This window comes from Fukomys damarensis, unplaced genomic scaffold (assembly GCF_012274545.1).
Source record: "Fukomys damarensis isolate Sample0158 unplaced genomic scaffold, DMR_v1.0_HiC HiC_scaffold_23, whole genome shotgun sequence".
Taxonomy (NCBI): domain Eukaryota; kingdom Metazoa; phylum Chordata; class Mammalia; order Rodentia; family Bathyergidae; genus Fukomys; species Fukomys damarensis.
In genome coordinates this window covers 5,791,149-5,803,175 of record NW_022900935.1, presented here as the reverse complement: position 1 = coordinate 5,803,175, position 12,027 = coordinate 5,791,149, and the positions used below count along the sequence as shown (strand labels likewise).

Below are 12,027 nucleotides of genomic sequence, written 5' to 3'. Positions count from 1 at the left end.
GGTTTCCCACGCCCTTTCTTTAAAGATGTTCAAATTTGGGAACTCAGAAAAATACCCTTGATGACCACCTCTGTCTTTGCAGAGTGGGTCCAAAGATTTGCACAGTCAGGAGGTCTGAGAGTGCAGGGGGGGGCTTATGGGGGTTCAGGGGTGCCCATGCGGCTACCTTCCCGGCGCTTGAGCAATGGCTGCTGGGTCGGGAGCAGGCGTGGTTCTCCTTCCCGCTGTGGATCGGGCCGGCCTACCTTCCCGGTGCTTGAGCGATGGCAGCTGGGTCGGGAGCAGGCGTGGTTCTTGTTATTATTATTATTATTATTCTTATTATTTGGTATTGGGGTTAAGTTTGAGGCCTTTGCACTGAGCTACATCCCCAACCCTTTTTTCAAAAAGTTTACTTTAAACAAGATCTTGCTAATTTGCTAAGTTGCTAAGTTGCCCAGGATGGACTTGAAATTAACATTCTCCTGCCTCAGCTTCTCAGACCTTTTTGAGATTAAGTCTGGCTACTGTCTTCTTAGGTAGACCCCACCCCTGTGTGCTTCTGGCACTGGTCTCTGCCCGGAATAGCCATCACTCGCAGACACCCAGACAGATCCGTCTGAGTCCCACTGTCTCTGGGAAGCCTTCCTGATGGTTCCAGCTGCAGGGAGGGCATACTTCCTCCATGGCATGGGCACCCTCCGGGATTGTGGATGCTTTCCTCCACCACAGACAACCACAGGATCCTTTTGCTCTGGATTGTTGTCTCTCTGAACACCTATCCAGCCAGGTACCAGTCCTAGTGACATTGGCTGAGCGGTCTTAGAGCATGCTAAGGAAAGTTAACGTGGAAAAATAGTAACACAGCAGTGGAGAAACCCAGGAGCACCACCTTAACCCAGGGATCGGTGCTGACACATTACATGGCTAACGTGTGGCCTTAAGGTTTGGGAAAAAGGGCACCTTCACCGGCATGCTTCCCCAAGCCCAGGCTCAGGTTACTCACGAGAAGACATCAGATGAATCCAGCTGAGAAACATGCTGTGAAACACGTGAAGGTCGATCTTCAGTGGGTCAGGATCATGGAAGAGCAGGACTTGGAGAAGGGTTGGAGGGTTGGAGGAGGTGGAGAGGTTAAATGCAATGTGGGATGCTGGGTTCAATCCAGGAACAGAAAAAGGGCAGCCTGGGAAAACAGACAATTCGTATAGCATCTGTAGTTTAGTTAGCAGTATTCTACCAATGTTGTTTTAAAAGCTTTGCTTAAAGGTGTCACGGTTAGATGAAATATTACTATAGGAAGTAGCAGGATGAAGAGTCTCGAGGAAGTCTTTGTACTATGTTTACAATTCTGTAAATCTCAATTTATTCCAAGATAAAAAGCTAGAGGGAGAGAGAGAGACTGAAAGAGGTACACAGGTTCCAGAAACAACACATGGACTCATATCCAGCCCCCTCACTTCTTAGCTGATTTCCCTTAGTGACGCTCAACTCTCTGAGCCTCAGTTTCCACTTTTTTTTTTTTATTTTTGTGCACTGGGGTTGAACTTGGGAACTTGCACTTGTGAGGCAGGTGGCAGAACCACTGAGCGACATCCCGGGCCCCCAGTTTCCACACTTTGGAAGACAAGGCTGACAACAGGGCATATCTCAATAGGGTTGAGGCAAGAACCAAGGGAGCTCATTGCTGGGCACACGAGAAGCAGTCAGCAAGGGTTAGATATGACTGCTGATACTGACAGAGGAGGAAGTCCAACCTCCGAAAGCTGGGAGGGTCGGAGAATAGGCTGGGTGATGGAATTCACTGAGGTTTGACTCATTCACTCTGATTCACATGAAATTCTCATGCATGGATTTTGTCTGTGTGCCGGGTCTTGTCTAGGGGGTTGGAGAAAATCCAGACCTGGACCTGGCTCTGGGGGCGTCAGGCGGGAGGATGGGGACATGCACTCGGTTGACAGTGTGGGGAATCCAATTAGAGGTGTGGCTAAGTCACTGTGAGGTCCGAGCCCCTGGCTCTGGGAGTCAGAGGCTGGGTGAGGACTCAGAAAGGGTTTCAGGGATGTCAGGTGCCCCTCGGGTGGAGATCTGACATGTGAACAGGGGTTTTCAGGATCTGAGGGATTTGGCCAAGAGCCCAAGTGAGCAGACTATAGGCACCTTAGTGTTGCACCTGGGTGCTTCACTTGAATTACTGCGAATCCTCTTCAGCCCTGCATGATATGTCCACTGCCTCTTATTGTTGAGGCCACAAAAGCTCAGTGAAGGACTAGGGAGGAGGTTCTGGAGAGGAGGAGGAGAGAGGCCTGGCTGCTGGAGCATGGACTCCAACCCGGGCTGCCTGACGCCAATGCCTCCCGCCTGGAGGTAGGCGCAAGGGCACTGCAGGCTGACGGCACAGCCTACACTACCGCGAGTAGAGGCAGCCCCAGGGTGTGGTCTGCGATGTCCAGGGGAGGGGGACAGGCTGCAGGGATGGCGGGGCACAGCATGGATGACTGCTGCCAGTCCCGGTTTGGAACTGTTTGGCGTAGGTCAGAGGGGCCACGGAGGGTCTGCACAGGGGTGAAAGGCAGTCCAGCCCAGCTGAAGTGTGAAGTGAGTGGGAGGAGGAGAAGGTGATAGGAGGGCAGCATCTCCAAAGACCTGACCCGAGGAAGTGGAAGAACATGAGAAAACTTGGCAGTACAAAAGCACCCTGGAAAAATGTGGGGCAGCTAGCAGACTGTGAGCGCTGCGGGTCCCAGCCAAGTGACACGGGGTCACCACAGTGCAATTGGGTCTTGGCTGTGAACAGAGGAGTGGGAGGTGCCGACACCACCTCCTATCCCAGGCTGCTTGGGGCTCTGGACTCAGGGCGTCTGGCTGAGTCCAGATGCCACACCCTGCAGGGGAGGAGGATGATGTCTCGGGTAGCAGGACGTGATGAGGGACCTAGGGGTGTTCACACCAGTGAGACACAGTTCAGAAGACAGCTGATGTGCCCATGGGCCCAGAGGACAGCGAGGGACACCGTGAATCAGAGCTCCGGGCTCCTTGCGTTCCCTTGTTCGCTTTTGGCCCTTTCTGTTCCTGCTTCTTTCTTTGAAGCCAATATTCCTTTGCTTCCCTAGTCCACCGGGTGGGTATAAGAGTCCCCTCCACTGTTACTGAGCCCCAGGAACTCACTGAGGCCTGGACTCTCTCTCTCCTTCCCTCTCCTCTCTGTCTTTGTTTTCTCATGGTCCTCAGGGAAGGGACCCTGATTGGTCCAATGGGAAAAGGGTGTCGGGGACAGAGCCAGCAGCTGAGGTGCAGGGACCTCATGTGAACCTCCGTTTGGGCTTGCCCTAAGTTCATAAAGGCCCCTTCAGTGCCCCAAAAGATTCCAAAGGAGAGGGTCCGGAAGCAGAGGTCCTGGAAGATGTGTTCTGTTTCCAGAGACTGCAGCCCCTGTCATTCCATGCCTGGCTTAGGACTCGTTTTCCAATTGCCAGGCTCCTTCCTGGGACTGGGAGACATTCAGGCTGGTGGGACACGGAGTCTCCAAGCCCCGGGGTAGGGGTGGGGCTGCCTGGGCTGCTGTCTCTAGGGCCTCTGAGCTCTGGACTCTGCAGTGCAGGCGGTTGTAACACTAGCTACCAAGAGTGGGCTTGAAATTGGAATTTTCTGGCTCTCCAGGTCCCTGGTCGCAGTATCTGATGCTCATTAAACCCCAGGCTGCTGAGTTGGCTCGGTGGATGCTGACTCTGCAACCTGAGGGTGGCAGTGGCCAGCTGGATTCTGCTCCTCGAGCGGCTGACGGGAGGCTGGACAGAGGCGCTGGGCCCCAGGCTCTGGCTCCATCTCACCCTGTGAGCCCGTCTGCACTCCGACGTCTCCATCTCTGTCCGGCGTGTGCAGAATCCTGTGAACTGGCATCCTGGCTCTGGCCTCTCTCCAGCTCCCAACTAGCCCTGTGACCCCATGCAACACCGGCTGTCTGGGCTTCCGTTTCTGTAGCATGCTGGGTCATACAGGAAGACTCTGGAGCCTTCAAAGGCTAGAGTGTCCCTCCAGATAGAGAGGCCAGGGATTGCACCAGTCACTGAAGGGAGTTCTAGAATCTGAAATGTGTAGTCTGCGCAGCCTGTGGGTGGAGGTGCAGCCACCGTGTCACCGGCTCCTGACTGTAAGAACTGCAGACTCCTTCCTGGTCATGTTGGGCTGTTCAGCGTAGCCAGCTCTTGGATCCCCTCCTGTCCCTTCACCTTCAGCCTTCCCAGAAGCCCCTACTCACTGCCGTCTGAAGGCGGCCATGGCTGCTGGCCTCCATGAGTAGATGGCTTCCCCGGTGGCAGCTGGGCCTGGGTCAGCTTCACTCCTGCTTCTCACCCGCTTCAGCCTCTCTTCAGGCCTCAGAGATAGATGCAGAGGCTACCTCTGCCGCCTCCTCTCAGTGTTACGTTGGCCACACAGTACAGAGCGGCTCAGGCCAGGGGCCAAAGCCTTCCACAGTCCTTCTGGAAACAGCTCCTTCCCCTGGTGAGCCTGACCCCTCTCCAGCTGGGCTCAGGCTTGCTCTACAGGGCAGTAGCCAACTCACCCTGTTCCTCGACTGCCCTCCTCTCAAACCTCCTTCCAACAGAAGAGGGCGCTGGAAACTCCCAGCCTATCCACCCATGGGCGAGATGACAGTCACCTGCAATGCCCCACCCCACAGGCTCCAGAGATCCTGCCCAGCCCTGCCAGGCACCGCCAACTTCTTCCTTTGAGTGTTTGTGTCAGTCAAAATTAACCAACATTTATTGAGTACTTATTGTGTAGCCAGAATGGGGAAATTGCTCTTTTTAAAAAAAAAAAAAAGTAAGAAAGAAAATCACTTTTCTGCTGTCTGACTTTTTTCTTCCAGATTTCTCAGCCTTCTGGAAGGGATGCCTTGAATTATTCAGCCTGCGGTGCAGATCTCTGGAGAACACAGCCTTGCGGCTACTTTAATCACTGGAAAGGTTCGGAGTCAGTTATAATCAAGCCAGAGTCAATGTGGAAATGCTCGTCTCTGAAAAGGAAGCCCAAGGAGATAAAATCGGAATGGAGAGACAGAGGTCAGTTTTCAGGGCCTCTTAGGCCCCTTCTCACATTTCCAAACGGGGTCGCAGACCTCAAGCCTCAGCCCCTGGGTCTCTCTGCTTTCAGAAGGGCTCAAACCTGTGTCTCCGTCTAACCTTTTCTAATGTCAGGTGGAGACAGTCCCTGCCCTCTGCCCGTGCAGGGCAAAGTGGGCGAGGAAGGGACCTCTCTCTGATGGAAGTTTGCGGGAAGCTCTTACCTTTTAAAGAGTGTGTGAGCAGACAAGGATGGGAATGGAGGTGAGGTGGGGCAGGTGGGTCTTTGTATCTTGAGCTAGCCCGGGACTGGGCATGTCAAGCCATGGCTGGGCCTTAAGGCAAGGCATGGAGGGCAGGCAGGAAGGTGCCAGTATAGGAGAGCAGTCCAAGGAGGGAGAGAGCTGATCCTCCTGTGTGGTCCTAGGGGGAAGTGACTCCGGATTCCCTGTGTTCCTGTGACCTGGGAGTGTGGTGGGTGGGAGTCTGTTAGTCGCGTAAGAAGGGACATTTGATGAAACCTCTGCAGCACGGGGTGGTCCGGATTGTGTATTCTGTGTCACAAAACTGTGGGGGCCACTGTGCCCGGCTTATCCCAGGGTCTTGAGAGAATTCAGGGTGGCATTGCTGTGCTGAGGGTCCAGGCTGTCTTCTGTCTTCCTCTCAAGATCCTCAGCACAGAGGGCAGGAAAGGTACTGAAGGGGCCCAGCAGCTAGAGTTTGGAGGGGGACTTCCTTTCCGTGCAGCCCTGTGGGAGACAGGATAGAGCACTGGTCAGGGCTGTTGTGCTCCGCTCCCAGCCAGCAGCTCTGGGAAGGTGCTGTGTAGCTAACTGGGCAGCTCCTGGTCTCAGTTTCTGTGTCCGTGAGGCAGAGCGGAGGTTGTAATCTGGTGGGGTGAGCTAAAGCCTGAAGAGCCCTAGGCGGGGTGCTACAGTGGGCCGGACACACTGGGCGCTGCCCTCACTGCTCTGCTAGTTGCTGTGTCCTCCCGGAGTCTGGAAGACTTGTGAGTGTGTGCTGCTGGCTTCTGTGACTGCCAACTCCTTGGTGCCCTACAGACATGGGGGCTGTCTAGAGAAATACTGGTTCATTGGAAAAAAATTCTTTTCCCGAAGAGTGAGGCCACAGCAAGAAGATGGGACTCACTGTTTGCATCTTTCATTTCAGTAGAATCAGCGGAGAGCTGATTGCCCTGTGTTATAAACATGTGAAGCACAAAGGAGAAAGGAGCCACCCTGGGGAACATGGGTGTCTCTGTCCTCGAAGCCGTGGGCGGTGGAATGCAGGCCTACTGCTGTATGTGTGCAAGCCAGCCTCTCTTCCTGCCTGCCTCCCTCCCCACTTGCTTCCCTCCTTCCCTTTCTCTCTTCTTTCCTTCCTTCCTCCTCCCTCTCTCCCCCTCTACCTTCAGAGGGTTCTTGTATTACATACACATCAGTAGTACTGTTTAGTAGTCTGCTTTCTCCCTCTCATCTTTGTATCAGACACATCTGTTCACATCAGTACATATTTATTGAAGTCTCCCCACCTCCACTGTATGTTGCTGTTCTCAGGATTTGAAAAAAAAAAAAGGGGGGTGGGGGGCATTTTGTACAGCCCCAAGGGAGAACCTAAGAAAGGAGACACTTCTATAAAAGACTTAAAATTTTTTTATGTTTACAGTTCTGTGAAACTTGTGTTTTTCTAACTAACATTTCAGAGATTTTTTTTGGGGTACCAGGGATCGAACTTGGGTCCTTGTGCTTGTCAAGCAGGCAGTGGAACCACTGAGCTGAATCCCCTGCCCACAGAGATATTTCTCTCACCACCATATAGTATATGGACCTAACTTTATGGTATTCAAGAATACAAGGCTTAATTTTGCCAAGGTTCAATGTAAGTTTTTTTTTTTTTTTCTTAAATGTGGTACTGGGGATTGAACTCAGGACCTTGCACTTGCCAGGCAAGTGTGGTGCCACTGAGCTACATCCCCACCCCTCAAGGTAAGTTTTGAGGCCACCTTGAATATATGAATGCTAGGGAGTAAGGATGAAATCATTGAATGTTTATTTGTAATGTTTAATTAAGAAACTTCATTCCACAGAGATATTTAAAGCTATATATGACACAAAACATATTACGCTTAGCAAGATCCCCTTTTCCCTTCACATTTCCTTGTTCCGTGTTTCATCTTGACTCTTGCATCTTTGACATCTGTGCCTCTGTTTTCCCTGGAGGCGCTTTGTGAATGACCCAGCTGTATTGGTTAGGCTTCTTGTCACTTGGATGAAATACTTGACTTCTACAACCTAGGAAAAGAGGTTTATTTTGGCTTATGGTTTCCAAGGGTTCAGTCCCTGGTTGACTGGCTTCAGAGTGGAAATGGCCTGGCAAAAAGGCCTGGGGGAGGAAAAGCTGCTCAACCATGGCAGTCGGGAGGCAGAGAGAGAGAGAAGAACTAGAGTGAGAGATTTTACCCTCCTAATGCACAGCCCCAGGGATCCAGCTTCTCCAACCAGCCTCGATTCAGAATAGCACCTTCAGCTATGAACTCATCAGTGGATTGATACACTGAATTCAGTGTCCCCAGGATCCAGTCACCTCTGAAAAGCCCCACCTTTGAACACATGAACCTTTTGGGGACATTTTAAGTCTAAACTTTAACATGGCCCTAGGTGGCGGGAGAGCAAACTTTCATTTTTGTCTAACTCGTTTGAGAGTGCAAGGCAACACTTTTAAAATCTTGTTCAATGTTGTTTCTGGAGATTGTATTCTGAGCCACAAGCATCTATCTGCATAACATCAGGACTGTCCTTTTATTTGTTCCATAAGTGTGTATTAGTGATCTCCACAACATAACTGCTTGCTGGATTGCTTTTAAAAGTGATCTTTAAAGGCTTGTTTACAATGACAGCCAACATTTACAATTGTTAGGTCATAACCCTAAGAACAGTTGCGAAGTCCCTGTAAATTTTTTTGCCTCTTTTTTGCCAATTCTGGGAGGTGAACTCTATAAACATCCCAAACTAGCAGTGATTGAGGTCAGGGAGGGCTAATGTGATTTCCCCAAACACCATTTTGTTGTTTAAAATAAAGTAAGTAAAAGAGAGTGTGCTTAATAGGAGAGTCTTTGAAACAAGTCAAATTTAAAGAGATTTTTCTCTTTTCTAAAAGGATAGTTGTGGAAAAATCTTCATCTTATGTTTGGTAATATGTGATTTTTTTTCCCCTTAAAAGATAAGATTAATGAAAGTGTGGTTTTCTATCTGTGGACTGCACCCTAATTTATTTAATCACTCTTCTATTGTTGGACAGTTCAATTATTTCCACTTTTTTTCTATTATAAATAACAAAGCACTCTTCTTGTACTTGTATCTCTGGCACATTCCAGATTATTTCCTGGGGACAAATTCCCACAGGGTCAAGTGGTGTGGATATTTTTTAAGGATCTTGATAGTTCATGCAAAATTGTTTTTAGAAAGGTCATGTCTAGTTAGGATCCTGAGCAGTGAACAGAGGTGAGCACTGGATCGTAAACGTGGCTCAGTTCTAAAAGGAACAGGGGAAACGCTTCCCCATAAACGCACTGAGCTTTGGGTGTACACATACCTTACCAGAGCTGTGGGAGTTTGTAGGACTCCTTGGTTCACTGACTTCCCTCTTATGATAGGCAGTTCCCTGCTCCGAGAGGAGTTCCTGCTAGGACTGAGTGGTTATGATGCTAGACTTCCTTTAGTTTAGCTAAAATATGCTTCCCTATACCTCACACAATTACAGAAAGCTGGGCTTATTCTCCTCCATTTTGAAGGCAGAGCAGTTGAAGTTCAGAGAGGTTGAACCATTTGTCCAAAGTGGAATAAAACCTGGGTCCGTCTGACTGAGGCTACACACTGCTTTCTTTAGGTCTCTCTTTTCAGAGCTACTCAACACACTTGTCCTATAGGGTGGACTCTGCCTTCCACTGTGTCTGGAGAGTGTGCGCTCCATCACTACCAAGACAGCCCTGACCTCAATTGCCTGTCCTGCTGTCCCATGGGTGCTCCTGCTGGTGGCTGCACTGGGTTGAATGGTTCATCCTAGGGTCCCCTTTCCTGGAGTCTGCATGAGGTTGGAAGGCAGGAGGGAGGTGACAGCCATGACCTTCTGGAGGGCCTAGTTGTTAGATGGAGGGACAGACACAGAGGTGCCTGCTGGATCTTGTCTCTTCCCTGCAGCTCTTCCTCCTAGTCCCTGCCCTGTTGACCACAGTCACTCTGGCCCATTGCCAGGCCTCTGCTGCATAGCAGGAGCCGGGAGCCATGCAGAAACACTGGCTCTTGCAAACCTGCCCATTGGCTACCCTTTCATGGTCCTACTTTGGTACCGATGAGCATGGCTTCTCCAAGTGACCTGTTAGTGGCTCCTACTCTGGACCTCCAGCTGCCTTTCCAGACCTTTGCCTCCTCAGGTTTTCTTTATAAGGCGTGTCTGATTCCAGTAATAAAGTCCTGGTCCCAAAGCACCCAGGATTGTCTTCTGCACCCACATGAATGAATCATGTTGGAGTCTGCGTTAGTCATTCCCTGCTCTGTGAGCTGTCAGGTGCCTGTGGCCATGGAGAATCAGCTGGTTCTCACCTGTGTGTCTTAACATGGGGTCTGCAGAAAGACATGACTCAGACCCTGTGGTGGAGCTGCGCAGGCCAGGGAAGCTCATAAACAGTTGGCCTGAAGTCCATAGATGTGTTTTATTCAACACATTCCAAGGACTAGTACAGAGTTTCAATCTCTAGAAATTCATATATAATTCTGGATTTCTGGTTTCTCTTAAAAACAAGGAGAACTGGCCATGCTGGGACCATATTCCTACAAGATACAGCTCTTGTCTGGGCTGAGTAAGTGGGTGTCCAACTGGGCAGAGTTGTGTTCTGTTATTGAGCACCTGTAGCCCAGACTTGCCCAGTAGCGTTTACTCTCCAGCCCCATAGCCCCTTAGTTACTGTAGTTTTCTCTATGTGCTGCTTGGCATCTGGACATTTGAGTTCCAGCCTCTGCACCAGAGATTATTACCTCCCAGGAGGGACCTGTGCTCCTGCTCGTGCAGCCCTAGTATTCTAGCTGTTTGATCACTACTCTGCGCTCAGAGTTTCCCGACTCCCTGGTTTTCCTTGGGAACTTCTCCCACGACACCTTGGGCATGGTGTGTAGAGGAAGGCATGGGGGCTTTGGCAGTTTTGCTACCTTTTCTTGGACCTGAAGGGAAAAGGGAAACTGCAGCTGGCAGTGCTTGGCTGGACGCTTTTGATGGAGGCAGGGGCTTTCATTTCAGAACCAAATGATGGTTCAGAGCCGGGTCTGCGGGCTCCTCCCATGGCATAGCCAGGCCTGCACGTAGGCTCTGATCCTGCTGTGCTGTGAGTCACCATCACCATGTCCTGGCCTCCCCCACAGCTGTTAGACCAGGGACTTTATGACTCATCTTTGATTCCCTGGAGCCTGGCGTGCCGTTGAGTCTTAACAGGTATTTGCTGACTCGAATGTATAAATGGATAAAAAGGAGAAAAATAAGAGGGATGCTGGTGGCCAGGGAGAGAACACCCAGGGAGAAGGGACTCAGACCCCTGGGAAAGGAATCTGCAAAAGAACACACATGTGACGTAGGATGCAAACTGGAACTCACTGAGCCACTCATTCATTCATTCAGACATTTGAAGGGCACCTGCAGGCACAGAGTGGAATCCCTGAGACTCAGTGAAGGGACGAGAAGTGCCGCTCTTACCTAAATAAAAGGTCTGAAGGGGCAGAGAGTAGCATTTCCTCTCAATGTGCAATACGTCCTGTGAGAACATACGGTAGAGCGACGCCCAGCCCAATGTCAGTGGTTCTATCTTTAACTAGGCAGGAGTTAGAGCAGCAGTTTGACTTGGCATATTTATGAGCCTAGTTTCCTTCCCTGTAAAACTTGGAAAGTACCCATCTTTACGATAATTGTGAGGATAGGGCCTGTGAGAAAGGCCAAGCACAGAGCCGGGCTTGTCTCCGCCTTTCAGGGAACAATGGCCTGATGGTGAGGTTGGTGGCTGGGTGTAGGTCCCAACCTCCTGGGAAAGATGAGAATGTTCTAGGTGCGAACCATCACCTAGGCCTGAGGCAGGCTGCGAGGAGATGGAGCCAGGAAAGCCCCGGACACCTGCTGGGTGAAGGGGCCCTGAGCAGGGCTTGCCTGTGTTTGGTTTCTCCGTGGGGTGAGAAGGTCCAGGGAATCTGCTGCTCTGTATCTACTTCTAGCTCAGCTGGGCAGAGATAAGGAGAATAAAAGGAGCAGACCAAGGAAAACTCAAACAAGGCTCAGCAGCTCCTGAAAGGGAGGTAGGACGGCTTGGCCACAGGAGAGAGGCTGTCAGGAAGGTCACAGACAGCTTGCCTGTGAGTAGCCCAAGGCTCAAGTGCCACAGGGGAAGAGGATGAGAGAGAGGAGGTGCCCAAGGCTGGGACTGTGATGGTGCAACACAAGATCTGGATTGGGGGCTGTGGTTCCAGCAGGACTGGTCTAGGCAGGCACCTTGTCATGGATGTAACTGTCAGGTGTTACTAACTTGCTCATGGGGCACTGTTCTTCGGTGGACTGTGTGCAGGCCAGCCCTCACCACGAGGGCCTCTCTGGTCCTCTCCAGAGTGCATTCTCACTAATGCATGAGATCCCACAGCTGGAGTGGAATCTGGGGATAATCCTACTGATCAGCAGCCATGTAATCTGCTCCTGCTGGTCACTAATCTCTAACAATGCTACCTCCTGAGTGCTTTCCAAGTAGAAGCTTTGCCTGGGCAGCTTCAGGACCCATTTTGTTAAAGAAAACACATGCCTCAAGCTCTGACAGCCCCGCTAAACTCACAGTGACTCCTTGGATGACATGGCTGGCATAGAGCTGGCTGGATATGGGCAATCACTGTCTGAACGAGGCATGTGAGTGAGGACCAGGGTTAGGCTTGTCCTCTTGTCATCCCACTATGACCTATAGAATGTG

General features: G+C 50.9%; 1 protein-coding gene across 1 annotated transcript in view; it reads left to right on the top strand.

Moving 5' to 3' along the window:
* Grik3 (glutamate ionotropic receptor kainate type subunit 3) overlaps positions 1 to 12,027 on the top strand; it is a 478,898-nt gene that overhangs the window by 43,353 nt on the left and 423,518 nt on the right. Inside the window, exon 2 of the mRNA XM_033767981.1 lies at positions 4,850 to 5,042. Within this exon, the coding sequence (XP_033623872.1) occupies positions 4,850 to 5,042 (193 nt within the window). The remainder of the gene's footprint in view (positions 1 to 4,849; positions 5,043 to 12,027) is intronic.